This window comes from Octopus bimaculoides, chromosome Z (genome assembly GCF_046866305.1).
Source record: "Octopus bimaculoides isolate indiv1 chromosome Z, ASM4686630v1, whole genome shotgun sequence".
NCBI classification, from domain to species: Eukaryota; Metazoa; Mollusca; class Cephalopoda; order Octopoda; family Octopodidae; genus Octopus; species Octopus bimaculoides.
In genome coordinates, this window is record NC_142944.1 from 7,036,589 (window position 1) to 7,063,780 (window position 27,192).

General features: G+C 33.9%; 1 protein-coding gene across 1 annotated transcript in view; it reads right to left on the bottom strand.

The window, feature by feature from the left end:
* Positions 1-2,028: 2,028 nt before the first annotated feature.
* The window catches only part of LOC106879645 (branched-chain alpha-ketoacid dehydrogenase kinase), a 65,179-nt gene continuing 40,015 nt past the window's right edge, over positions 2,029-27,192 (bottom strand). Inside the window, exons 7-11 of the mRNA XM_014929307.3 lie at positions 23,628-23,701; positions 5,475-5,603; positions 4,356-4,445; positions 3,998-4,162; positions 2,029-2,533 (exon numbers count right to left, since the gene is read on the bottom strand). Coding sequence (XP_014784793.1) covers positions 2,389-2,533; positions 3,998-4,162; positions 4,356-4,445; positions 5,475-5,603; positions 23,628-23,701 — 603 coding nt within the window. The 3' untranslated portion in view covers positions 2,029-2,388. The remainder of the gene's footprint in view (positions 2,534-3,997; positions 4,163-4,355; positions 4,446-5,474; positions 5,604-23,627; positions 23,702-27,192) is intronic.

Genomic DNA, 27,192 nt, shown 5'->3' on the forward strand with positions numbered 1-27,192 from the left:
TGCTGAAACAAATCATGCATGCACACACACACATCTCAGAATATATTAAACATACAATAGAATGTCCTACTTACAATGAGAAGGGATAAAAACTTCTTGAGAGAAAAAGACTAACAGAAAATCTAAACTTGACTGACTGTTGTGAATTGAGCAGCTTGAAGGGAAAGAAGAAAAAAAAGGAGAACAAGAATGGAAGAGTATGAAAGAAGAAAGCTGAAACTTAGATCTGTCTTGCCAAAATTCAGTTATTGAATAATATATATATATATATATATATATTAGAAAATATATGCGAGAAAGAGAGAAAATTTGTGACTGTGAGCAAGAGGGAGGTAGCAAATGAATTGTATATGAAGATGTTATCACTAAATTAAAATTAGTGAAGCACTAAAATTATTGATATTTGCTAACTTTTTAAACAGTTGTACTTCAAAACACATATCTAACACTGTCACAATTTATCAATGTGTCTAGACTCTTACATGAACAAGATGAATTCCAATATAATGGTCTATACTAGTACAATTTTCAAACTTTAAATATTTTGAATAAAATTTTGAAAAATACTTCAATTTTTTTTTAACATCTGTGGAACTAATCAGTTTCCACATTTTATACTTTACATTTTAACAATGTTGAAAAAGATAACATATAATATCACACACTATTATTAGTGATACTTGAAGGACCAGTGAGTTAAGTTGATTAAATAGTGAAGTTATAGGCCATATATTCTTAAATATGCTATAAATTCACAAAAAATACTCTTTACATTCTTTTTCTGTAGTAGACTTAACTGTTAGCATTTAAACTTGCCATATCTGACCCAAATATTCTACCTGTTTTATGTTCAAACCAACCAGATTCAGCCTCTCACACTTACCCTACAATGTCATTTTGAAAATAAACAATTAAATCATTGCAATCTTGAAGCTACGAGATAATGCAGGATTAATTCCAAAACAATGTGAATAAATAAGCATTACATTTGATAGAGTAATCTGGACGCTAAAGAGTTAAACCATCACCTGTTTTAATGCAATCACTTGATCTTTGAGTACCTTGAGGAGAGAGTTCACTGTTGCAAGCATTTTTAGTAAAGACTCCAGCTTTAAGATAACTTACTTTCTCCTACCAATTTCAGCAGCTCAGACAAGGGCAGGTGTATTTCTCTACTGTGCTCAACCAATTATAAGAAGTGAAACAAATAAAAGTGTGACGGTTTTCTAACTTCACATCTGACTAAAATGACTCTCCAATACAGAAAGTAAGTAAAAACATAAAGGACCAAAGAACGGATGCTAATAACAGTTTGCACACAAACCAAAAGAGCTTTATCAAAATTGTACAACTATGGTGTTTTTTGGGGTTTTTTTTTAAAAATTAATTTTAAATGCCCTTGACACACCTACCTAATAAAAACAAAAACAAACATATTTCCTTAGCAATACTACTGTGAAAGTTAAATAGATTTTAAAATCAAAACACATTTTTTTGAAAATTATAGTTTTTAGTGTACTTCACATGTACACACTAAAATCTTTACAAGATCATCTATTACTAAACTCATCACTTACTTGCAACAACACAAATCTGTGCATACAGACAAATACTGATTTCTTTCTTTTAAATTCTACACATTTTATTATACTCGATTCATAAGAACCAAAACTAATTTCTTTCTGTTTCTGACTCCCTAAGAGTCCTTTAAATTTTGTCTGTGTATATGTTTCAAAGGGTTTTTTACTTACACAAGTTGAACCAATCTTTTTTACTAAGTTTTTTCCGTAAGATTTTAATAGTTTTTCTTTATTTTGTCACAAACTTCCCTTTGTAGCAATTTTTTTCTTTTCAAGAAGTTATCTGTATTTTTTTTTACAAGAAATCCTTACAATTATTAATTAAAAAAATCATTACTTTTGCTAAAAAGAAAAGTTGTAATATATATATAAATATATATATATATATTATATATATATATATACCAATTATACATTACAATGCATAAAAAAATAATACAATTCAGGATAATAAAATGAGTATTTTTTTATTCAATTTAATTGGCAAAAAATACAGTTTGCCAGCTTTGTTTATTTTTTTTTCAAATTCTTTTTTTATTTTTATTTTAAATTTTAAGAGACACAATCAACTTTACACTCTATTTTGCAAAATCATTTTCTCTTCGATTTAAAAGCATTATTTTGCATTTTATTCATAGTGTATCACACAATATCTTTTTCTGCTATAATCCACTGATCAATACCATAAAACTGGCCCATCACACATATTTTTAATTATAGTTGACTGACTATCTAACGAATGAGAAAAAAAAAGAAAAAGGTCAGCCAGAAATTTAAAAAAAGGAAATGAGACAAAAAAAAAAAAAATCTAGATCCGGAAACTTTCCCGTTTTCCATCTACATGCCTCAATCGAAGATAAACATCAGTGCCAATTCCTTGTAATGTTTCCAGGGTCAGTTGTCCACCAAGATATTCTGAGTAAGCTTTTGAGCAGGGCAATCCAAATCCATATCTGTAAAAGAATATACATACTATAACATACCTTGTTTATTTAAAATGAATATTTTTTTGAAGAAGATGTGAATTAGCTGTCCAAGATAATAGCTGTTGAACATGTCTGATTCAAATTATGTGCATGTACAAGTATCAATTTTTGACAAGTATTACCAGACTACTGATCGCAACAAGTTACCATGCTCAAAGACACAACATAACATTATGTTAGCAACGTAATATAAATACTGAATCATTTATTAAAAATCTATTAAAGTTACTATTTAGCAATTTCTGTCCAATAACTTAACTACATGACTGGACTGATATCATCATTCAACATCCATTTTCTATGCTGGCATGGGTTGGACAATTTGACAGAAAATGGTAAGCCAGAGAGCTGCACACCAGGCTCCAATTGTCTGTTTTGGCTTGATTTCTCCAGCTGGATTTCCTTCCTAATGCCAACCATTTTACAGTGTACTGGGTGCTTTTTACTCAGTTTTAAACTACTTTCAGTAAGAGCCTATAAGCCAATTTCTTCAAAATATTTTGAGGAAATTCTCCCTCTCTCTATTTCTCAATCTTTTAGTCAAAAGAGAAGGCAGCAACCAAGATCTGTAAAAACATGGCCTTCAAGACTGGTGGAAGAAGTGAATAGAAGGTATCCTCAAACTGGAAGCTCAACCTGGATGCTTGCAACAGAATGAGTTCAGTCAAAGGCACTTAAGGTACCAGGAGATGTCTAACCAAACTAAGGGTTAAGTCTACAACCTGAGTAGGTCATAGCAAGATTTGAACTCAGAATGCAAAAAGCCAGAACAAATACAACAAAACATCCAGATTCGCAATCTTTCAGTTCTACCAATCCATTGACTTGGGGTTGGTACATTTTTACCAAAAACAGACAAAAGACAAAGGTGGCTACCATGAAGCACTTCATCCAACACTATAACTGTCAATTTGACACCTACATTGGAAGTAAATTAGAATTTCTCAGATTGCAAAATAAAAATATTCACGGCAAGTCATTGTCACATGCAGAAAATTCAATATTATAAACTTAAATCATGTTTAAACATGTTAATAGTTTAAACCTATTAAGTATATAAACATGCTTTTAGTAAACATAAATTTCATTTTAAAAATATTTTAAATATCAGCAAAGATAAACACTGTAAATAAGTCTGAACTGCATCATCAAGCAAGGTTGCAGAAATACTTCTAGTCCAGCACTGGACAGACTTCAGCAAGAGACTATCTCATTTATAAGTTTATAAGCTGTAATAATATATATATGTGTGTGTGTATATATATATATATATATATATATATATATATATATATATAAAAATTAGATTTATTCTTACCACTTTGCTATAGTCGATCATACTGTTTACAGTTGAGAAAATTGCCAGCCTGCTGCTTTCTACATCCTATCATTTTCTATAATAAATATATAATAAATATAACATGCACTCACCCATGCATTGAACCTGGAGCAGGACCAGTGTAATCTGACTGAGTTATAGTACCAAATAAACCACCATCAACTCGGTCATCTGTTATACTGCCACTGGTTGTAAAACTGTATTCAAACACTTTCTTGACAATGGAATGAAGAATGCCACCTCCCCTATCAGAGACTCTGAAAATCAAAGAGCAACAATTAGAAAGGAAACAACTAAAAGATGATCTGATAGTGTGATATACGTTGAAGAAAGAAAGAAAGAAAGCAAAAAGAAAGAAAGAAAGAAATAAAGAAAGAAAAAAAGAAAGAAAGAAAGAAAGAAAGAAAAAAGAAATAAAGAAAGAAAAAAGTATGCATTTAAGTCACTAACCTGATAACAAAATCTACATCATTATTAGAAATGGTCACAACAATGTCAGGGAGATGATTCAAATTATCTAAGTGGCTTTCCACAGTCGCTCTATAAAGATAAACCAGAAAGATTATATAACAACAATGATTTCCTTTTTGTTTTTTTTAAAATCTAAATTGACACAAGGCCAGAAATATATAGTAAAGAAGTGTAGTCAGTTAAATCAACCAGAGAAAAAAAAAACCTAGTACTTAATTTATCAATAAGAAACAAAAAATTCAAATACAGAGAAATGAAAAAAGTATGCCATAGCAATTCACCGTTTCCATTATTCAACAAAAATTCTAAGCCCAAACCCTGCTGTAGATGACTTACAGAAGACTGACACAAGTAATTTAAGTCTTTATCATTATAATACTAATGGTATTTGATTATATTTTCAGTCTTTGGTAAGATCACTGCTGCTCAGTACTGACAGAGAAACAAACAACACTATGAAAAGTGCTGAAACAACTGAGACCTGTCACCGACAGCTGATGCAGGGATGTCCTGCACTGAAAGTTGCATGTAAAATATAATACTGATACAGTAAGAAATACAACTAAACTTATTAAGCATATGAATTGATTGGATTTGTCTCTATCAGTGTAAATGTATCAGCAAGACAAGATAGAGTTAGCTAACTTGAATAAGTAACTCTTATTATGGGTAGTCTGGTCTGAATTATAATTAAACTAAAAGTAAAGTTTGGAGTATGATTACCTACCTTTCATTTTTTTAAAAAATACTCCTCTATTTAATTACAGCAAATTGGCTTAAATAAAAAAAAAACAACAACAACAACAACAACAACCATAGCAGCAATGACACTAACCACATAATTATACAGAAATCATGAGTTGCAAGAACATCTCAATTACTAGCTGAAACAATAATTCAAAAGAAAACATGAGATGTAATAAACCACTGAGAAATGATATACAGGTTACAAGACGAAATGATGAGGTATGATGGAAAGGGAGAGGGCTACATAAGCTGGTACAAAATTTGTAAATCAGTCCAACCCTATATAACAGGGGGAAAAGGGACATGAGATAAATATTGTCACATAGAAAAATGACCAAAACAAAATCTTACCTCATGGAATTCTTCAGAATTTCACCTAAAATGTAATCAAGCGGAGGTGCTATATATGGAAATGTTACATTCAGATGGCCATTCAAACGGACATTGGGAGCTGCTCCATATTTAGCTTCACAAACACTCCTAAAATGTACAAAAATAAAAGACTAATTTTAAAAGAAACTGGAAAGAAATCACCTGAAAAATAAAACAAACAAACAAAACAAAAACTACTGAAAGAAATCTATTAAAGAAACAAAACAAGAACAAACAAACAAACAAACGTTAAAAACTATGAGATAAGATTAATATGCCTGAGGGGGAAAAATTGTTAGTAGGCTAATAAACAAAGATGAAGGGAACAACAAATGAAATATGCAGAAAAATTTAATTCAACCCAACCACCAGAAAAAAAAAAAGAAAAAAGTTACATCAGTACTTCAATAAACAAATTATTATTATTATTATCATTAATAATGATATTTGTTATTATTATTATCATTAATAATGATAATTGTTATTATTATTATTGATGATGATAATAATAATAATAATTCAAAGCTGGAAAGAAATCTATGCAACATGACATAAAATTAAGATTGTAATAGTTGAAGTCAGCAAGATTTGGGAAAAATGTCACTAATGCTGTACTTATTTGGCAACAGATTTAATGTGAGATCATGTGTTCTAAATGAAACACCATCACCATAATAAACAAAGCCATTATTATCAAAGCCTTTTGGCCTATATCTACCACCTGGCTGTTCTAGTTATTCCACTGTAGCACATTGGATACAAAAGAATACATTTTCCACTGACCAAGGTTATAGATTTAAAGACGAGAAAGACTTTGACATAAAGTACTTTTAGACAAAGTACTTTTACAAAATAAAATAAAGTGGAAATAGCAATATGTGTGTGTGTTTTTAAAATGGCTATCACAACTTTTCTACAAATATTATTACTTTACTTATGTGAACAACACAAAATTCACTTGAAGGCAATTTGTATATACATAGAAAGAAATGTAACTCAGATATCAAGTAGACCCTGCACACACACACACACACACACACACACACACACACACACAAAATCGTTTAAACCTGAATTAACTTCAGTTGTTTCTTTTCACCCTGGTTTAACTGACTTATTGCAACTTGCATGGGTTTGAGTTTGTTGGAAGAATGGTGTTACAACATATAAATGCATTTATCAAACCATACTCTCACACAAATTGCAGATAAGTCAGTCACGCACACCTTACTAAAATAAGCATGAAGAAACTGTGATCAAAGCATTTTCTCAGATAAGTAACTTATGATATAAACTTTGCTGTATGTATTGAGTACGTTTTGCACATCGTTTCATATCACACTCAAAACACACACACAATATATACACATTATATATACTCTTTTACTTGTTTCAGTCATTTGACTGCAGCCATGCTAGAGCACTTCCTTTAGTCGAGCAAATCGACCCCAGTACTTATTCTTTTGTGAGCCTAGTACTTATTCTATTGGTCTCTTTTGCCGCACAGCTAAGTTACGGGGGCGTAAACACACCACCATCGGTTGTCAAGCGATGTTGTGGGGGACAAACACACATACATACATACATACATACATACATACATACATATATATATATATATATATATATATATATACATATATACGACAGGCTTCTTTCAGTTTCTGTCTACCAAATCCACCCACAAGGCTTTGGTCGGCCTGAGGCTATAGTAGAAGACACTTGCCCAAGGTGCCAAGCAGTGGGACTGAATCTGGAACCATGTGGTTGGTAACCAAGCTACTTACCACACAGCCACTCCTGCGCCTATATATATATATACACACACACACACACACACACACACACACACACACACACACGTGTGTGTGAAGGCGCATGGCTTAGTGGTTAAGGTGTTGCAATCATGATTGTGAGATCGTGGGTTCAATTCCCAGACCTAGCATTGTGTTCTTGAGCAAAGCACTCCATTTCACATTGCTATGCGATCATTTAGCCCTCTGACATGTGACACCTGTTGCACCTGTACAGGTAATGCCGATTTGATGGAGGGAGTGAGCTTAGGTCTACACAAACATTTGATCACTATAAACAAATCATCTGAGTGGTTTTTCGGTAAGAAATTGTTGAACCCTCATAACCTTTAACATTCAGATTACTGTCAAATGTAATGCTTATTTATCCACACTGTTTTGTGTTAATCATGTCTTATTTTGTAGCTTCAAGATTTCAATGATATTGTTGGGTAGGTGTGAGAGGCTAGATCTGGTCAGTTACAACATGCAAAAGTGGAATATTTGGACTGGATATGCTAAAGGGTTAAGAAAAAAAAAAACATTCACTGTCTCTCTCATTACAGGCATACACCAAATGATAAGGATCAACATAAGAAGAAATGAAGTAGATGTTTAGCCCCAAACTAAACACATAAAACAGGGCACCATTCTTATTACAACATAACATTTCCAAAGATGTGCTACCCATTTCTAGCATCATAAAATTCAGTGTCCTGCCAGCAGACACAATGAAATGCTTCTTCAAATATGGACCAAGAATAAGAAGCTGATGTAGCAGACATGAGCAGTGGAAAATTTATCCAATTAGCATTAAATCTTCACATAGTGTCTTTCTGTCACATAGACACAAGAGAGAGAAAGGATACATATTTATAATAAAGTGTTTTCATCCCTCTTTCTAGAATTAAATGCTTTCAAAATCTATTTTCAAATTAGGGAGAGGGGAAAAATCTTAAGTATATGACAATAATAAGCTATCAGTAAAAAACAATATACAGCAATGGAAGAATGCTTGCATTAATAAACTGACTTGTCTATGTCATATTTAGTGCTCAGTATTCAGAGATGATATTTTCAAAGCTTATTTTCTCTGTCATTATAATTACAAGTCTATTAATTATTATCTGTTGCATGGTCGAGTCATTGGCAACTAAACCAGCACTCCTACTAGGCAAGTCTGATGAGGAGGGTTGCAAGAAACCCAACAAGACTAAAAACAAAACCTGTCAAAAAACAGATGAACCTACAATCTAGCAATAGCAGGGACCTTCAGGAATTCCGGGTTGGTGTCCAGCATGCTAGAAGACCACTGGGAGTGAGGTACCCCATAGCTCTAGGACCCACTTCAAACCCAGACTACATCTGCTCTGATAATTGACAGTGACTTGGTCAGCAAATCCCACCGAGATGGCTGACATGGCAGCAAGATGAGCTGCTATGGATCACACTATTCCAAAGTTTGTAGACATGTGACCAGGGACCACAATGTAAAACTTGTATTCTCACTGAAGCTCTGAACATGAACTACAAGACATATAGCTGGTCAGAGGCGGTTCAATCCACCCCAGGTGAATGCTGCCACACACAAGAATTGGCAGAAACCTTAAAACATCAGAAAGATGCTTTGTATTCATTAAAATACTTATCGATAACATTCAATATAATGAGTTCCTTTTTTTTAAATTCTTTCTTTATGTTTGTACATTATATAATCCTTAAGCTTAATATCAGTAGCCATCTCCTAGTTTATGAAAAAAAATACAAAAATCCTTGTATAGAACTGTACACTTCACAGTTCCAGCAACACAGTGTTTGGCTGTTGTGTGCATGCTCATGTCCGAGATAGGAAGCTTCAAACTAGGAAGAGAGAGCACTGCATGAACAACAGTGCCATGTGAAGGGTAGTGTTTCTTTTTGACTGTGTGTGTTGTGCTTAAAAATGTGTTTATATTCTTGAATATAAACACATTATATATATATCTATGAGCTGCCACAGCAATGAAGTAACTGCTCCCTCGAATGATTTGACCTTGTGCCCACATTAAAAATTATTACTATCCAGATTAAAGAATCAGTTCTTGAAATAGAGCAAAAATATTTTTTTAAAAAGGCAAACTTAAGTAAGTCAAGACAAGATAATAATAAATCATAAAATGCTAATGTTATCAGCAAATTTTACTTTTTCCCCCAGTTACATGGATTGAATTTCATTACAGAATATTCTCTTATCAGCTGTCCTAATATTTCACAAGTATTATAACTCTTAGCTCAGAACACAAATCTCCTTCAACCTACTTCAGCTTGTTTGTTCAGATTCACATTAGACATTCAGTAAGATCAATACACAGTTTAAAAAAAACAAAAAACAAATCCTTTTTTGAATTTTAAATTTCTCAGATATTCCTTAATGTTATAAAGCTTAATCAACCAGTTTGACTTAAAATAAAATATCTCCCTTTTTACAAGAAATTTGTAAAATTCAGTTCTATATTTAAGAGATGAGGAATTATTTACATTTGACGGATATTTGTCTTCATCTTGTTTGTTGTCAACACTACTCGAGTTTCAGGGTTATTTCCCTTCTTCAGCGTACGACAATCGCCGACCTTCGATGGTTGGCGATTGTCGTACGCTGAAGAAGGGAAATAACCCTGAAACTCGAGTAGTGTTGACAAACAAGATGAGGACAAATATCCGTCAAATGTAAATAATGTAAATAATGTAAATTTGTAAAATTATTGTGAATTTCCAATTACATTACTAAAAGTGTCATTTCTCAGCACATGAAATTGTTTATTTATTTATTTTTTTCATCCAAATCTTCTCAGTTTAAAATGTAAATATTGAAAATAAAATCTTCCATCATGATGTTATGCTAGGATCTGTTAAATTGTGTTCTAAAAACAAACTTAATGAAAAAAAACTACTTGTCTAAAGTCATCTAAATTTTTTATTATTTTTCTCAAATTAATCTAAATGCAGGCAATGTTTTTCTTTGGAAACCTGGTTACAATTTCACTACCCATTATCAACCTGTCATATTAATCAAATCCATTCAGCAGGCAAAAATGATTTCTACCTGTAATTCAAAGGGGGTTCAGTGTGTCACACAATCTCCCTGATAACTACATTAAAAGTATGCATGTCTGTGGAGTGCTCAGCCACTTGCATGTTAATTTCATGAGCAGGCTGTTCTGTTGATTGGATCAACTGGAATCCTTGTTGTCATAACTGACAGAGTGCCAGTATATAAGTCTATCATACAACAGTATCCTTGACCTACAACATTACTGTCTAAAACACAAGTAAAACCAAATTAAATGCTCTTTCTAAAGCTTATACATATACAGACAGACAGAGATAGACAGACAGATAGATATAGAATTTCATAACAACATTAAATCTGATATGATGTATAATATTACCCAATGTTTTTACATCAAAAGCTTTCAGAAATATGTGCGTGTGCGTGTGTGTGTGTGTGTGTGTTCACACATACAGAGTGTGTCCATTATTAGAGAATAAACTTCAACAGAGCATAAATGGAAGATAACCAAAGGTAATGTTTTGCAGCATGCACCTATATTTAACCTTCTCATTTCTCTTTCTGACAACAGGATCAGCATGGCAGATTTAAATTTGATACAGGAAATGAAAAAGGTACACTGTGCCAGTGGGTCTAGCTACCCACTGCTACAACTCAGTGATCACCAGTTTCTTGTACATAGTCAAAGTCCTTTTGTGTTCGGGTTGAGAAAGAGATGTAGGTCCCTGGCATGGAAGTGTCATGCATAGCCAAAAGTAGTCAGATGTAATCAAGACAACTGAGTTTATCTAGCAAATCCTGGATATCATCAATGACAACTCCTGTAGGTCTGTGGTCAATGAGCCATCACCAAACAGCTCAAAGTGAGAGTGTGCAATTACATGTGTGGTGCACAAGAACACTAGGTACAAATCTTATGTGATGAAGACAGGGTAGTTTATGGCCAACAAAATTCAAGAGATTAGGGAATATAATCTATAATCTGGGCCTACTTTTCCATGGCGGACATTAAATGATGATGATGATGATGATGATGATATATATATATATATATATATATATATATATATATCATATACAGAACAGCCTGCTTGTGAAATTAATGTGCAAGTGATGGAGCACTTAATATGCTCAATGTAGTTCTCAGGGAGATTTAGCGTGACACACGGAATGTAACAAGGCTGGCCCTTTGGAATACAGGTACAACTCATTTTTGCCAGATGAGTGGACAGGAGCAACATGAAATAAAGCGTCTTGCTCAAGGACACAATGCACCACCAGGTATTGAAGTCCTGACCATACAATTGTGAGCCAATTACTCTAACCACTAAATCAAGCACCTTGACAACCTCTAAGGTGATGATGCCATAATTGAATCCACCAGTATATTCTGTCAACTGGTTAATGTTAGGAAGAACACTCAGCCATGGAAACCAGAAAACAAGTGAGTAAGACGTTATCTTCCAAAGTGTTTAAGGAGGGCAGTAACTCCAAGTAAGAACTGACTTGGACTTGAACCTCAATGACTCCTCCAACTCATGCTGGTATGGAAAACAAAAATGTAAAATGGTGATGAGATTTCAGATTAGATGACTCGTCGGATTCATATCTGATATTCAAATGAAGGCACTTCTAGCTGACTAACAACTGCTAAGAATCAGAATAAAAGCACATCCCCCTCAAAACTCCTCCAGCATCTGTTGATCAAGAGATTGTTGCTTCTGTTCTAAATGAGTAGCAATGCAATTTTGACCCGTTAACATTGAGAATACTCTCTCAAATGTGAAGGCACATGGCTCAGTGATTAGAGCGTCAGGCTAACAATCATGAAGTAGTAAGTTCGATTCCCGGACCGAGCTGTGTTGTGTTCTTCAGCAAGACACTTTGTTCCACATTGCTCCAGTTCACTCAGCTGTTGAAATGAGTTGCGACATTACTTGGTGCTAAGCTGTATCGGCCCCTTTGCCTTTCCCTTGGATAACATCAGTGGTGTGGAGAAGGGGGCTGGTATGCATGGCAACTGCTGGTCCTCCATAAACAACCTTGCCTGGACCTGTGCATCAGAGGATAACTTTCTAGGTGAAGTCCATTTTACTCTGTCAAATGTAATCCTTATTTCTTCACATTGTTTTGAATTAATCATGCATTATCTCATAGCTGAGAGATTTCAATGATGTAATTATTTTTTTAGAATGACATTGTAGGGTAGGTGTGAGAGGCCAGATCTCATTGATTTGAAAATGCAAGAATTAAAATATTTGGGCCTCATATGGGAGGTTTAAATCTTTAGCATTCAGATTACTCTGTCAATTTATTTACATTTTTTAAAATCAATCCTATATTATCTGGTAGCTTCAAGATTTTAATGATGTGATTGTATATTTTTAGAATTAGATTGTAGGGTAGGTGCGAGAGGCTACAACTGGTCAGTTTGAATATACAACAGGCAGAATATTTTGGCCAGATATGGCCAGTTTAAATGCCTGGTCATTCTCTACTTGGCACCAAAATATCTCACAATATTTTGAGATATTTTTCTTTTACTTTCTTTTACTTGTTTCAGTCATTTGACTGCGGCCATGTTGGAGCACCGCTTGTAGTCAAGTAAATCAACCCCAGGACTTATTCTTTGGAAGCCTAGTACTTATTCTATCGATCTCTTTTGCTGAACCGCTAAGTTACAGGGACGTGAACACACCAGCATCGGTTGTCAAGTGATGTTGGAGGGACAAGCACAGACATACAAACATATACACACACACACACATATGCGACGGGCTTCTTTCAGGTTCTGTCTACCAAATCCACCCACAAGGCTTTAGTCGGCCCGAGGCTATAGTAGGAGACACTTGCCCAAGGTGCCACGTAGTGGGACTGAACCCGGAACCATGTGGTTCCGGTAAGCAAGCTACTTACCACACAGCCACTCCTGGGCCTATATATTACGATAAATAAATATATAAACCTTATATTTCTTTATGAATATAATGCAGTCCTTAAATTTCATTAATCGTATAGTACTTTTTTTTTTAAACCATCAGCATGCTGATTAAGTAGTCTTCACAGAAAGTAGTCTCAAAGAACTCAATCCAAACAATTAAATTACTAATAAGTTATAACTATTACAAACACAGCTTGGGAAAAAACTGAAAACCTCATCAGAAATTCACCTTTGTACTCACATCCATATATATATATATATATATATATATATATATATATATATATATATATATATATATATATATATATATATATATATATATATATATATATATATATATATCGATATTAATTAATATATGACTAATTACCAGATTTTATAATTATATATATATATATATATATATATATTCACACTTGTACAAAAGGTTTAGAAATGCATGCTCATGCAAAACTAATTTCAGTTGATTTCTGAAATATCAGCAAATGCATGTTATGAAGAGCTGCTAGCTAAACTTATTATTACAATTGGTTTTATTTTATTATTTTTTTAAAATAAAATATATTTACTCCAACCAGCTGCTCAACAAATCTTATGCATATTTTCGCTTAAGCATCGGTTAAATGGAATGACACAATTAATGATCAATATCTTTCAGATGATAAATCGCTGAATAACATTTAAAAAATAAATCAATAGTAATTAAAAAAAAATGTTCATGTGTACATTTCGTGTTTAGTATGGATAAAAATGGATGGCAACTTTCCAGCATGGCATTGTTCATCTGGTTTGATGAGCCCCAGGGAGATAGTAAACAAGTGGTCTTGAAAATTCAGATTCTTTGTTCAACAAAACAAAATTTACTGAATAATCATATAGAATATTTTTATACAAACATTTGTGGCCAAAAGTTTGGAACATTTAAAAAAAAAATTCAAATTGTTATGCACAAGTACAACTTTATTCAAATATATACAACAGAGCTATGATTACCTAATAACTGATCCAATGGTTCAATTACAGGATATTGAACCATGCGATCAGTTATTGAGTAAGAATATCTCTATGTTCTATATATTTGAATTGAATTGTACGTGGGCATAACAATTTAAATTTTTTTTAAATGTTCCAAACTTTTGGCCACACCTGTATAAATATATATATATATATAGGTGTGTGTGTGTGTGTATGTAACATTATCATATATATACATACACATATATATATACATATATATATATATATATAACACTATATATATATATATATACTGTTATTACTCGTACGTAACATTAGCATTCAGCGCAAGTCTTGCATTTTTAATATGTTTCCCTGACGATGAAATTATGTGTATATACCAGTATGTCTCACTTCTTTGAAGTGTGTGCACATAATTTTTGAAACATATGTAGGAATTAAAGGAACTTATTGATTATATGCGTTTTGCTCCATTTACTATTATTCTATATGTGTGTGTGTGTGTGTGTGTGTGTGTGTGTGTGTGTGTGTGTGTGTGTGTGTGTGTGTGTGTATATACATATATACACATACATATACATATATACACATACATATACATATATATATACATACATATACCTATATATACATACATATATACATACATATATACATACACATATACACACACACACACACACATATATATATAGATACAGCCATGCTATATGGCAGTGAAACATGGGCTGTAACTGCTGAGGACATACGTAAGCTCGCAAGGAATGAAGCCAGTATGCTCCGTTGGATGTGTAATGTCAATGTGAATACCCGTCAGAGTGTAAGTATCTTGAGAGAAAAGCTGAACATTAGAAGCATCAGTTGTGGTGTGCAAGAGAGACGATTGCGCTGGTATGGACATGTGGTGAGAATGGAGGAGGATAGCTGCGTGAAAAAGTGCCACACCCTAACAGTTGAGGGAACCCGTGGAAGAGGTAGGCCCAGGAAGACCTGGGCTGAGGTGGTGAGGCAAGACCTTCGTACATTGGGCCTCACCGAGGCAATGACTACTGACCGAGACCTTTGGAAATGTGCTGTGCGTGAGAAGACCCGGCAAGCCAAGTAAGATCGTTGCCAGTGCCCCTGGACTGGTTCTTGTGCGGGTGGCACATGAGATGCACCATTTTGAGCGTGGCCGTTGCCAGTACCGCCTGACTGGCCTTTGTAGGGATTTTGAGCGAGATCGTTGCCAGTGCCCCTGGACTGGCTCTTGTGCGGGTGGCACATAAAAGACACCATTTCGAGCGTGGCCGTTTTTGTGCGGGTGACACGTAAAAGCACCCACTACACTCTCTGAGTGGTTGGCGTTAGGAAGGGCATCCAGCTGTAGAAACTCTGCCAAATCAGATTGGTGTAGCCATCTGGTTTCACCAGTCCTCAGTCAAATCGTCCAACCCATGCTAGCATGGAAAGCGGACGTTAAACGATGATGATGATACATTTCTGGTAGAGACACTGTATTTCGTTATGCAACCATAATATACCACTAATTAAATTAAAGGCTCATAAGTCAATACTGTATCCCACCTGTCAATTCAGTCACTTTTTAAAGTTATCTCTACAAATTTTTCTACAGAAACTAGAGCCTGCACTGAAAGTGACATTTCATATCTGAATATGTCTATGTAAACAATGCAAATAAAGATAGAAAAATAGGTGATGGGTTTATACGCATATTTCAGGAATCATTACTCTCTCTTCAACACCATGTCCAACTCATTCACAATCCATGAACACACTGGCTTAAATAGCCACCAAATTTAGCAGTGTTTGTGGATGGTTAATTGGTTGGATGTGGTACTGAAGAAAGGACAAGAACTCCTGAAATATGCATATACACTCATCAACTATTTTTCTATCTCTGATTACATTGTTTATATAGATGTATTCAGATATGAAACATAACTTTCAGTGTGTATGTGTGTGTGTGTGTGCTATCTCTACAGAGTTTCTATAGAAACTCTGTAGAGATAACACACACTTAAAGATATACTCTTTTACTTGTTTCAGTCATTTGACTGCAGCCATGCTGGAGCACCGCCTTTAGATGCCTAGTACTTATTCTATCGGTCTCTTTTGCCGAACCGCTAAGTTACGGGGGCATAAACACACCAGCATCGGTTGTCAAGCGATGTTGTGGGGGACAAACACATACATATACATATATACGACAGGCTTCTTTCAGTTTCCGTCTACCAAATTCACTCACAAGGCTTTGGCCGGCCCGAGGCTATAGTAGAAGACACTTGCCCAAGGTGCCACGCAGTGGGACTGAACCCAGAACCATGTGGTTGGTAAGCAAGCTACTTACCACACAGCCACTCCTGCGCCTGCATATATATATATATATATAATCCACACACTTATACATATGCATACAGATATATACACAGGGTCTTACAGATAAATTGAGACCAATTTTAAGTAGCTGACCTTGTTTGCTTGAAAATCTAATCCTCCTTTTTATTTTTCAGGTAAATAGTCAACTGATTTGACAACAGAAAGTCATGGAATAACAGGATCATTCCCTCATTGTTGTTTTGGTGTGAGCCAGGCACACTGCCAATAAAGTAGTTAAGTTGCTGAAACTTTCAAAAGTAACAGTTTATTGTGTATATAAAGAAGAGGGGAAAGATTGACAGAAAAGAACACAAGGCTTGAAGTGATTCCAAGCACAATCCAAAGTTTCTTGCTGGCCTGAAACGCTTGATTGAATTTACATCCATGACAACTCTTGCAAAGGAACGCAGTATCCAGAGCTGTAAACAAGAACTTTGGCATGACTAGCTATGTTTGATGATGTGGTCAACTCCTGACAGCTAAGGCCAAAGCAATCAGAGCCAAAAGATGCCCAAAGCTTCTGTCATACATCAAGCATCAAGGTGCAGGAAAATCTTGTGTTTGTAGATGAGAAGTTCACTGTGGATGCTGAGGTGAATCACAGAAATTCTTGAATGATTGCACACAACCCTTCTGTGTTTGAGACTAAGAACTCTGCCTCAGGGATTGTATTTGGAACCATGGCAAGTAATGGAAGTGTCATGGATCCACACTTCATTGAGTCTGGCTTCAAGATCAGCACAAAGGAGTATCTGGACATCATGAAGAACTCTTTCTTACCTTGGATTGAGCAGAAGTTTGGGTTTGACAATGTGGTGCTTATCCAGGATTCTGCACCATGCCATGGTTCAAAAGTAACACAAGCCTTCCCTGGTGAGAAGGTGCTGTCTTTTTGTGAGGGTCAACATCTGGCCCAGTAATAGCCCAGATTTAAACCTTCTCAATAACTTTTTAGAGGACATACTTCAAGCAAGGACCAATGCTTTACCTCACTCGAGTGTCAACAGTTTGAAGATCTGCATCATACATGCAACATGCAAAATCAAAAAGGTGGAGGTTGCAGCAACTGTAAAATAATTTTGTTCTCATGTGGGGGCAGCAATTGCCCGAAAGGATGGCTGTATAGAGTGATAAATGTTTTTGTTGTAACAAATGTTACGTTAAATTTATATCCTGTCTACTACCATTATTTAGTTTTATGCATTGTAAAAATTGTCTCAATTTATCTGCAACAGCCTCTGCGTGTGTGTGTATATATACACACACACACTTATAGATATGCAGATATCTAAATAAAGCTTCCATTAAAATGTCATGCTAACTTTTGTTCCAAACCCCAGCTTAATAATGACAGTTTTCAATAGAAATGTGATAACAATAGGGTTTAATATACAGAGAAGAGAACAATTGATATAATATAATATAATGAACTTATTCGGTGCTCAGGTGCACTTCAACTCATTGGAAAAAGAGAAAATGTGGCCAAAAGTGCATGAACAGTACATAGAATAATGCACAGGAAGTGAACAGTGAATGAGTCAATAACAAAAATGGAGGGAGTGGGGCATCAGGTGTACTGTTGGCAAACTTCAGGAAGCATGGCAGTTTTGAAGGATGTTGTGTCCTGACAGCTAACGGACGATGTGGGTAGTTTATTGCAGGGTTCAGTAATTCTGAGCATGAAAAAAATGTGTTCAAAAGTCATGGGTGCTGTTTTTTGATTTTGTAAGCATGCCCACAAGTATTAGATATATGGAATTCAAAAAAGTGCCCAAGGTGGTTGTCAGAAAGATGGTGGATAACCTTGTGGGTGTCTACCAACTCAGTTGCCAGATGTCAGAGCTTTAAAGCATCCATGTGCAGAGAAGCAAGACATTCAGAATATGGTAGATGCCTGATGGTAGGTATTCGTCTGGTTGCACATTTCTGAACAGTTTCCAGGAGATTGATAAGCTAAGCAAAATAGGGGTTCCAGACTGGTGATGCAAACTCTAAGTGTGGACATACCATAGTCATATACAGCTTTAAATAGACAGCTGGAGAGTGGCTGACAAAGGTCTTACTGAGTGATGCTAAGACACTCTCGGTTTTCTCAACAATTTTTGAGATGTGTGTACTTTTCCTATGAACATTAGTGACACAAGCATAGGGCAAAAACCTGAACAGAAAGCCATAGAGATGGGCAACATATAAGGTACTTGATCTGCTAAAAGTAGCCACCAATGTAGGGTGTAGTTCTGGATAAACAAAGAACTGATGATCAACCAAGGGTGTCTTTGGCCTAACAACAATAGAAATCAGGTTATGAATTCATATTGTTTACGCCCACAAAGAACCATTACATAAATAAGCAAATTTACTGAGACAAGAACAGACATGGTTATATGGTTATGCTTGCACCACAACCACATTTGAGTAAGTCTTTTACTATAGCTCTGGGTCAACAAGTATCTTATGATGGATTTGGATAGACAGATAAACAGCAGAAAACTCAGTGTGTATGAAAATGTATATACAATAAGATGATTCTGAACTAGAATTAAAAACATCAATTATTGAAAACTTTTTTTAAAATCCTATAAAATGTCTGTCATTTTCATATAAACTACGAAATTCTGTTAACAATATGTAAAAAAAAAAAAATTTTTTAATTTTTTTATCTTGACACCCCCCATGAAGAATGAAAGAACAAATATCTGAATATGTCTGAAGAAGAGAAAAAGGAAAGCAAGTGGTGATGATAGAAATGTAATAGAAAGCCAAAATTTGTTAAAAAATACATACAAGGAAATGTTGATAGAAAATTGTGTATGGGTGTGTGTGTGTGTGTGTGTGTGTGTGTGTGTGTGTGTGTGTGTGTGTGTGTGTGTGTGTGTGTGTGTGTGTGTATATATATATACATACATACACACACAGGGTGCAATGGGTAAATTGACGCCATTTTATATTTTTAATTTTGTGCAAGTGCATTGTTTGTTTTTGATCTTGTCAGCTACACAATATGGTAGGGTCAGTTGAGCACCGTCTGTAAGAAAAACAGCACCATGACACAATTCACTTTGCCAGAAATTTGGAAACAACATGTTGTACTGCACCGGAAGCTCCAATATGAACATTTCAGAGTGTTTGGGTGTCAGTCTGAGGACATGTACCGAGAGTGATAAAAATCAAACATCCAGTCAACATCATGGTGTTTGGAATGATCACTCGTGATGGGGACATTATGCCTCTATTCACCTTCCCACATGGCCTCAGACTCAAGACAGAGGCATACATCAAGTGCCTAGAGGAGGTAGTGCTGCCCTGGGTCAAGAGGGTGGCTGCTGGAAGACCCTGTGTCTGGCGACAGGACTCTGCACCATGCCACACAAGCAAGAGAACAAAGTCATAGCTGTCAGACAATCTGTGACCACATCACCTCTAACATCTGGCCACTTATCTCCCCAGACTGCAAACACCATTATTATGTGTGGGGTGCAGTTGAGCGAGAGACCAACAAAACTCCTTGTAACACCAAAGACAAACTGAAGGCAAGGATTATGGCAGCATTCACCAATTTAAAACAGGAGACCGTCCAGAAGAGTTGCAGGAGATTCTGAAGTTGTCTGGAGGGCTTGGTTGAAGCCAATGGTGATTTTATTGAATAAATTTACCCTTTAGTATTTCAAGATATTTTTATGCAATTTTGGTAAATATATCTGTTAAAATGAGACGTCAGTATTATTTTCAGTTTTGTGTAATTTAGATGACAATTTATTCACCGCACCCTGTATGTGTGTGTGTGTGTGTGTGTGTGTGTGTGTGTGTGTGTGTGTGTGTGTGTGTGTGTGTGTGTGTGTGTGTGTGTGTGTGTGTGTGTGTGTGTGTGTGTGTGTGTGTGTATATATATATATATATATATATATATATATAGGCAAATCAAAACTAAAAAGAATAAAATTCAGAAAGATGTACACATTGAATGTATTAGGTTGGCGCGCAGTTTAAGATGGATAGAAAAGGGGGCATGACATTTTGAGCATAGTTCTTTATAAGGGAAAGAATAGTCTGAGAGAAGCACATGTATGTGTGTGTGTGTGTGTGTGTGTGTGGTGCATGTATATATGTGTGTGTATATATATATATATATATATATATACACACACACACACACACACACACACACATATACCTACATGCACACACATTCAGTGAGAGAGGATATTCTTTACAACCAGTCCACAAATAAAATAGCTATATATTAGTCTTTAACTCTTTTCATTCCAGCCTGCCTGAGATCACTCCTCGTTCTATGATAAAAAAATTTTTTTGTTTTAGAGTGATCTAAATTAAACCCTTCCATCAAAATTTCATGTTAATTTATGTTCCAAAACACCAGTTTAATAATGACAAAGTTACTTTACTAAATTCTTCATTACTTTCAAAATTAATTAAAACAAAACCAGTGAGTTTCAACAAAGATAAGATAATAAAAGTGTTAATATTTAGATTCAAACAATTCTGTTTCTGTTAGACATTTTAAAATAAGAAATGAAATACCATGATTAATATTTTGTCATGCGTCTTGAATCAATACTTTTATAAACCTTTAGTATTATTATAATTGCTTTTATTCAAATTAAAACCTACTTTTCTTTTGTTGGTACAGACTGGAAGTGTTTGCAATACTTTACATTTTTCTTGAGTCAATATCAAAGCATTTGAAAAGCATCACATTTTAAAGCCAGACTCGACTACTACTACTACTCCTTAGATTATACTCAACTTCTCAAACTATTCATTCAGTCTGCTAAACTACAAAATATAAGATCTAATTTAGATTTCTTTTGGTCAACAAATCTAAAGTTGCTCTTTGCCAATTCTCACACACACACACACACACAAAAAAAAGGTCTGTAATTCCAAGTCTTTGTAAAACAATAAATGGTATCTTTCTAAATTATATCCTGTATCTCTCTCTCTCTCTCTCAACTTCATTATTTAATTAATTAGTAAGTTTTTTATAATTTTACCCTTTACTACATGGTGCCACATAAAGAGCATCCAGTCCACACTGTAAAGTGATTGACATTTGGAAATGCATCCAGCTGTAAAAACCATGCCAAAACTGACCTTGCCTGTGCTGGTGCCAGGTAAAAAGCACTCAGTCCACTCTGCAGAATGGTTGGTGTTAGGAAGAGCATCAAGTTGTAAAAAAACCATGCCAAAACAGACACAGAAGTGTGGTGCAGACTTCTGCCTGGTCAGTTTCCCTCAAACTGTCCAACCCATGCTAGCATGAAAGGAGGACGTTATATGATGATAAGGATGCATTACCCTTGCATTATGCATTAATAATTTGCTTTCAGCCAGACAAATGAGTGTTTCTGCAGGTGGAGAGGATATAACAAATTGCATTAATTACAATACAACAATGCTAATAGTAGAATAATGTGGTTTCAGTATAAAACTATTATTGAAAATTTCAATGAAGGTAACTACTTGGACAATCCTAAAATCTTTACGAACTTTATAACCATAATTATATTACTTAAGCGTGTGAATGGTTGTGTGGATATGGAATTGTCTTTGTAACCACATGGCGTCAGATTCTATCTGTGTGGCACCTTGGGTAATATTCTCTACTATACCCTTAGATTAACTAATACCTTGTGAGTGGAACTGGTAGTTGAAAATTAGATGAAGCTCATCATATTTTGAATAAAACAATGTCACAATTAACCCCTTAGCATCCAGATTATTATCAAATGTAATGCTTATTTATTCACATTGATTTTAAGTAATCATCCATTATCTTGTAGCATTGAGATTTCGATGTGATTGCTTATTTTTAGAATGACAATGTGAAGCCAGATTCGGCCAGTTTGAACATAAAGCAAATAGAAAATTTGAGCCTGATATGGCCAGTTTAAATATTAAAGGGTTAAATCACCTATAAAAACAATATATTGTGAAACTTTGTGCTTTGTGCAAACAAGAGAATCAACATCCCTAAATTGAAAAACAGGTAAAGGTTGTTAACCTGAAAAGCATCCAGCCACAAAATAATGTCTCTAATAAGCAGTCACCCAAGCTACATAAACTATACCAGTATAGAAAAACAGGGCATAGAAGTGAATGGCTAAACTATCTTTTGCCTAATTTCTTCGTGATTCCTTCTCCTTATCACAATCACTTAATTTTTTCCTTTGTTTTATTCATATAATATAGTTTTGACTATATATAATATAGTTTTCCAGAGTGATACTTCCATGCTTTTATCAAGAGAAATAGCACACATTATTTCTGACAACAAAGTACAATCTTTTCCTCAACACCAGGTATTTATTAAATCCTCAAAAATGCTATGTCAAATAAATACATTTTATTCCTTTGATATTACAAAATGAATTTAAAAGTTTAAATATCTTTGGGCACAAGCCCTCTCTTTTCCTTGCCACTCTTAATTTCTAAGCTATAAGATCATTATTGTATTTTCATTTTTTATCTGTTTAAAAATTAGTCCCAAATGATAATAGTTTAGTTCGAGAGAGAGAGAGAGAGAGAGAAAGAGAGAGAGAAAGAGACAGACAGACAAACAGACAAAGAGAGAGAGAGAGAGAGCATCTGAATATCAGAAGAATTATTATTGTGATTGCAGTTCATGTTATAAAACATACACACACACATACATACATGTGTGTGTATATGTACACACACATACATATACACGCAATAAATATTGGGCAAATCTTAAAATTATTCCTTACCTAAATTAACCAAGTCAGGAAAAACAACAAACAAAAAACACTTTAAAGCTAACACACACGCACACACACTTAAATACACATATCTAACCACACCTAAAAAGTAAATAAAAAGCAAAAATATCAATAAATAAAAATCAGCCAGAGTCAGCACAGTTAAAAAAAATATATATATGTATATAATCATAGCATTTAAGTTGTGAAACCTAACAGTGTCCCGGTGGATGCAGTTTTATATCTTACCTTACAAACTCTGCTTTCTTTTCAATAAGTTTGCGAGGAGAGAAATTCACATTGATGATCCCAACATGGTTAGGCTGTGGAGAATGAGAACCTATAGGCAAAACGTGGGCAACAGAATGGCAACAAAAAAAAAATTAAAAGAAAGAAAGAGGTTTTTTTTTTTTTTTTTCAACAGAAGAGAAGAAAAGTGACATTTCTTTTCTTCTAGAATTTCTCTCGCAGAAATATATATGTTTATACATGACTTTGTTTTTACTCACCCAAACTTATGTAGTTTGTAAAATAGAAAAAATAACAATAATACTAATTTGCTGCGAGAGAGAGAGAGAGAGAGAGAGAAAGAAAGAGAGAGAGAAAGAGAGAAAGAGAGAGAGAAAGAGAGAAAGAGAGAGAGGAGGATGCCTAATATTTCAGGTGGGACTCTACATCAGTCAAAGGACCCTGCCCCAAAACAGTTACACTTTTCTCACTTCTTTCCACTTTGCAAACATTTTGTACTAGTTGCTGACAGAGAATTTCCCTAGTTTCTTCAAATTCTGTTGTTTCAATTACACAGACAAACACACACACATTATATATTCTTATATTCCTCTTGCTGATTTCTGCCACTTGTCTGTGGTGCCATCTTCTTTATAGTCAATTATATCAACAGCCATAATTATTCTATCAACTTCAAAAAAATATGTAAGTCAAAGTGGCCTTTGGTAACAGTTCAAAATATACACAGTATGCTTTTAATTCATTTCAGTCATCCAGCTGATACACCATAATGGAATATATATTATATATATATGCATACATACACACACCCAGTACATCCATTTATATTCATGTGCATATATATATATACACGTATATATATGAATGTGCTGTGTAACTATATGTAGATATATAATAATTATACCACACACACACACACATAAGCACTGTATGTATACCTAACATTAATATCTCATCTAACTGAAATAAAATTGTAAAGTCATCGGATTCATAAAATTAGATTTCCCCCCAGACTAAATTTTATACTTCACTAGTTAATGAACCTTGTCGAATATTTTTCCTAAAATGTATCAATATAGTTAAGTACTTATTCCAATTTAATGATTGAATGGTAGAATTTTTCTCCCACTTTAAAATATGATGTAATAAAGAATCTAATTTGAATTTTTAACAAGAAGGAAAAAGAAAACTATCTGAAAGGAAAAAAAAAACTTTTCAAAGCACTTAAAAATAAAATTACACATGTTGTGTAAAATATAATAAAAAATTCCATCAAATAATTTATCAATTCTAAACGATGAAATATTAAACCCTGAAAGTGAAATGATAATGTATTCTAGTTAATGCCAGTAAGCTTGTTTTTGAAATTAGATTAATCAATCTTATTATCGTGCAAAAGAAGAAAAAAAAAATTTAATTAAAAATTGAAGAACACAGATAAATACAAACAAACAATCAAAACATAAACTTAAACATTTTTAGAACTCTGTAAGAAGACCCATGACAAATATCGATTAGGAAAACACACTTGCACACAATATTCAGTGTATAAAAAAAAGATTGTTTAAATGGCAAATGTAATATGCATGAAAAACACGGAAAAAAAAAAAGAAGAAAAACAGAAAAACAGGAGCTAGTCATAAATAATTGTATATGTATGAATCTATGTACATGTGTGTGTGTGTGTATAACTTCTTAAAAGAAAAAAGAAAAAAAGCAGCATCTGTATAACCACTCCCACCCACCAGTTTGTCCTGAAATTTGCTTAGTGTTGTTGAACTTGCTTTTGTTCCATTCTTTATATTCAGTTGCTTAAAGGATTATGCAAAGATGACACAAAATAAATTTCAGAGTTTTGAAAACAGATCTACAACATTACAAGAAATGCACGATTTTGTATTAACAACGATCCTTTTGTTAAATTTATAAGTATAAATTTTCAATTGACTGAACCATGAAATATTACTTCTTGCTTTTATTGACTTTTATCTGTTTTTCAGTTGAAGACAAATGAATTAAAATATCAACTAAAGAGTGTTTTGAAAGCAAGAAAAAAAAAAAAAAAAAATGTTACCACCATTTGCACCAAATCCTCCAAAATCACAGAATAATATTATGAAATAGTATTATTGGAATATCATGATTTTTTCTTTGCCAGCATAGCAAATAGTAGTGATAGTCATTTTTATAATTTTTGAGGCAAAATATTTAAGAGAGGCTTGTGTATTTACTCAAATGATAACTGAAGATATTTTTCTAATATTTTTGTAATTGTGAACATATGTCATTAAGAACATTTGAATTCGAAATAAAGTTTAAACTCTCACAATTATCTACAGAATATGGAAATAACAGAAAACATACACACATACTGCCACACATTGAAGATAAATTTAGGAAAACATGTTTTCATATCTGCATGAAATTTAGTGAGATTCTGGAATTTGAAACCCTATTAGCATCCTTTATTCCAAGTTACCCAATCTTTCTTCAACCACCCATTTTCACAAACTTATTAAATTCTTGATAACAATTTCTCCTTTTCTGAAATCCTCCCACAACAAATAGAGATTTTGCTTTAAATCAATCAGATTCTTAATTTCTTACAACACAAAAACTTAAACCAAATTTGCAAATTTTATTTTACAAAAGAAACTCTAAGGACAGACAAATAAATCATAAAGGGAAGAAACTAACTTGACACAAAGCAAATTTTTCCATCAAGAATTTACATGAATATATATCACAGTATTGTCCAGACATACGTTTATATTAACAGTATTAATAGAAACTAAATTTCAATTAAAATTAAAAACTCGAAAAAACCCTGATATATATATATAATTAATCAAACAAGAAACCAATATATTTCAGAAGAACAGAGAACTCACAAATCTATATGCCATCAGAAAGATCAGTTTTCCTCACCCATTTACACTTGTCTATATTTCATGAATTCCTCATCTGTATTTAAAATATAAACTTAAAGAATGAATGTATAAACTTAGATGGCTCTTAAATTTTCATCTTTCAGAAAGACTCCACTCTTGTTTCCACAACACTTTTGATTTTAAGCAGTTAATCCCCAACTCACTTTACTATTCCCTAAACATATCAAAGTATATGGATCCTACTGAGTAGTTGCAAGACCTTGGCACGATGCATCTATCACAAGTCTGCAACAGGTTCAAATAATTGTATCACTTATGCCTTTGTATGAAAATATTATGTGAAAAAGTATATTTTCTTAACATATTGATAGAAAAGATGGTGTCATGCAGCATGGTCAAGTCTGGAGTTACAAGGTTCCAAACCTAACTTTCTGGCATGACTGTGCGGTCAGGGTTTGCTTTGCAAACACAAGGTTTTGAGCACTTGGGCAAATATTTTCTACTATAGCCTATGGTCATGCATGCATGTATGTATGCATGTATAGCTTCTTGTATGTGTACCTGTGTGTGTCTCCTCGAATCTTTGGTTGTACGGCTCAGTAACTCAGTGATGCAAAGACATGAAATGAAACACCTTAATTGAAAACAAGAGTAAGTGTTAGAAAGAGTATTCA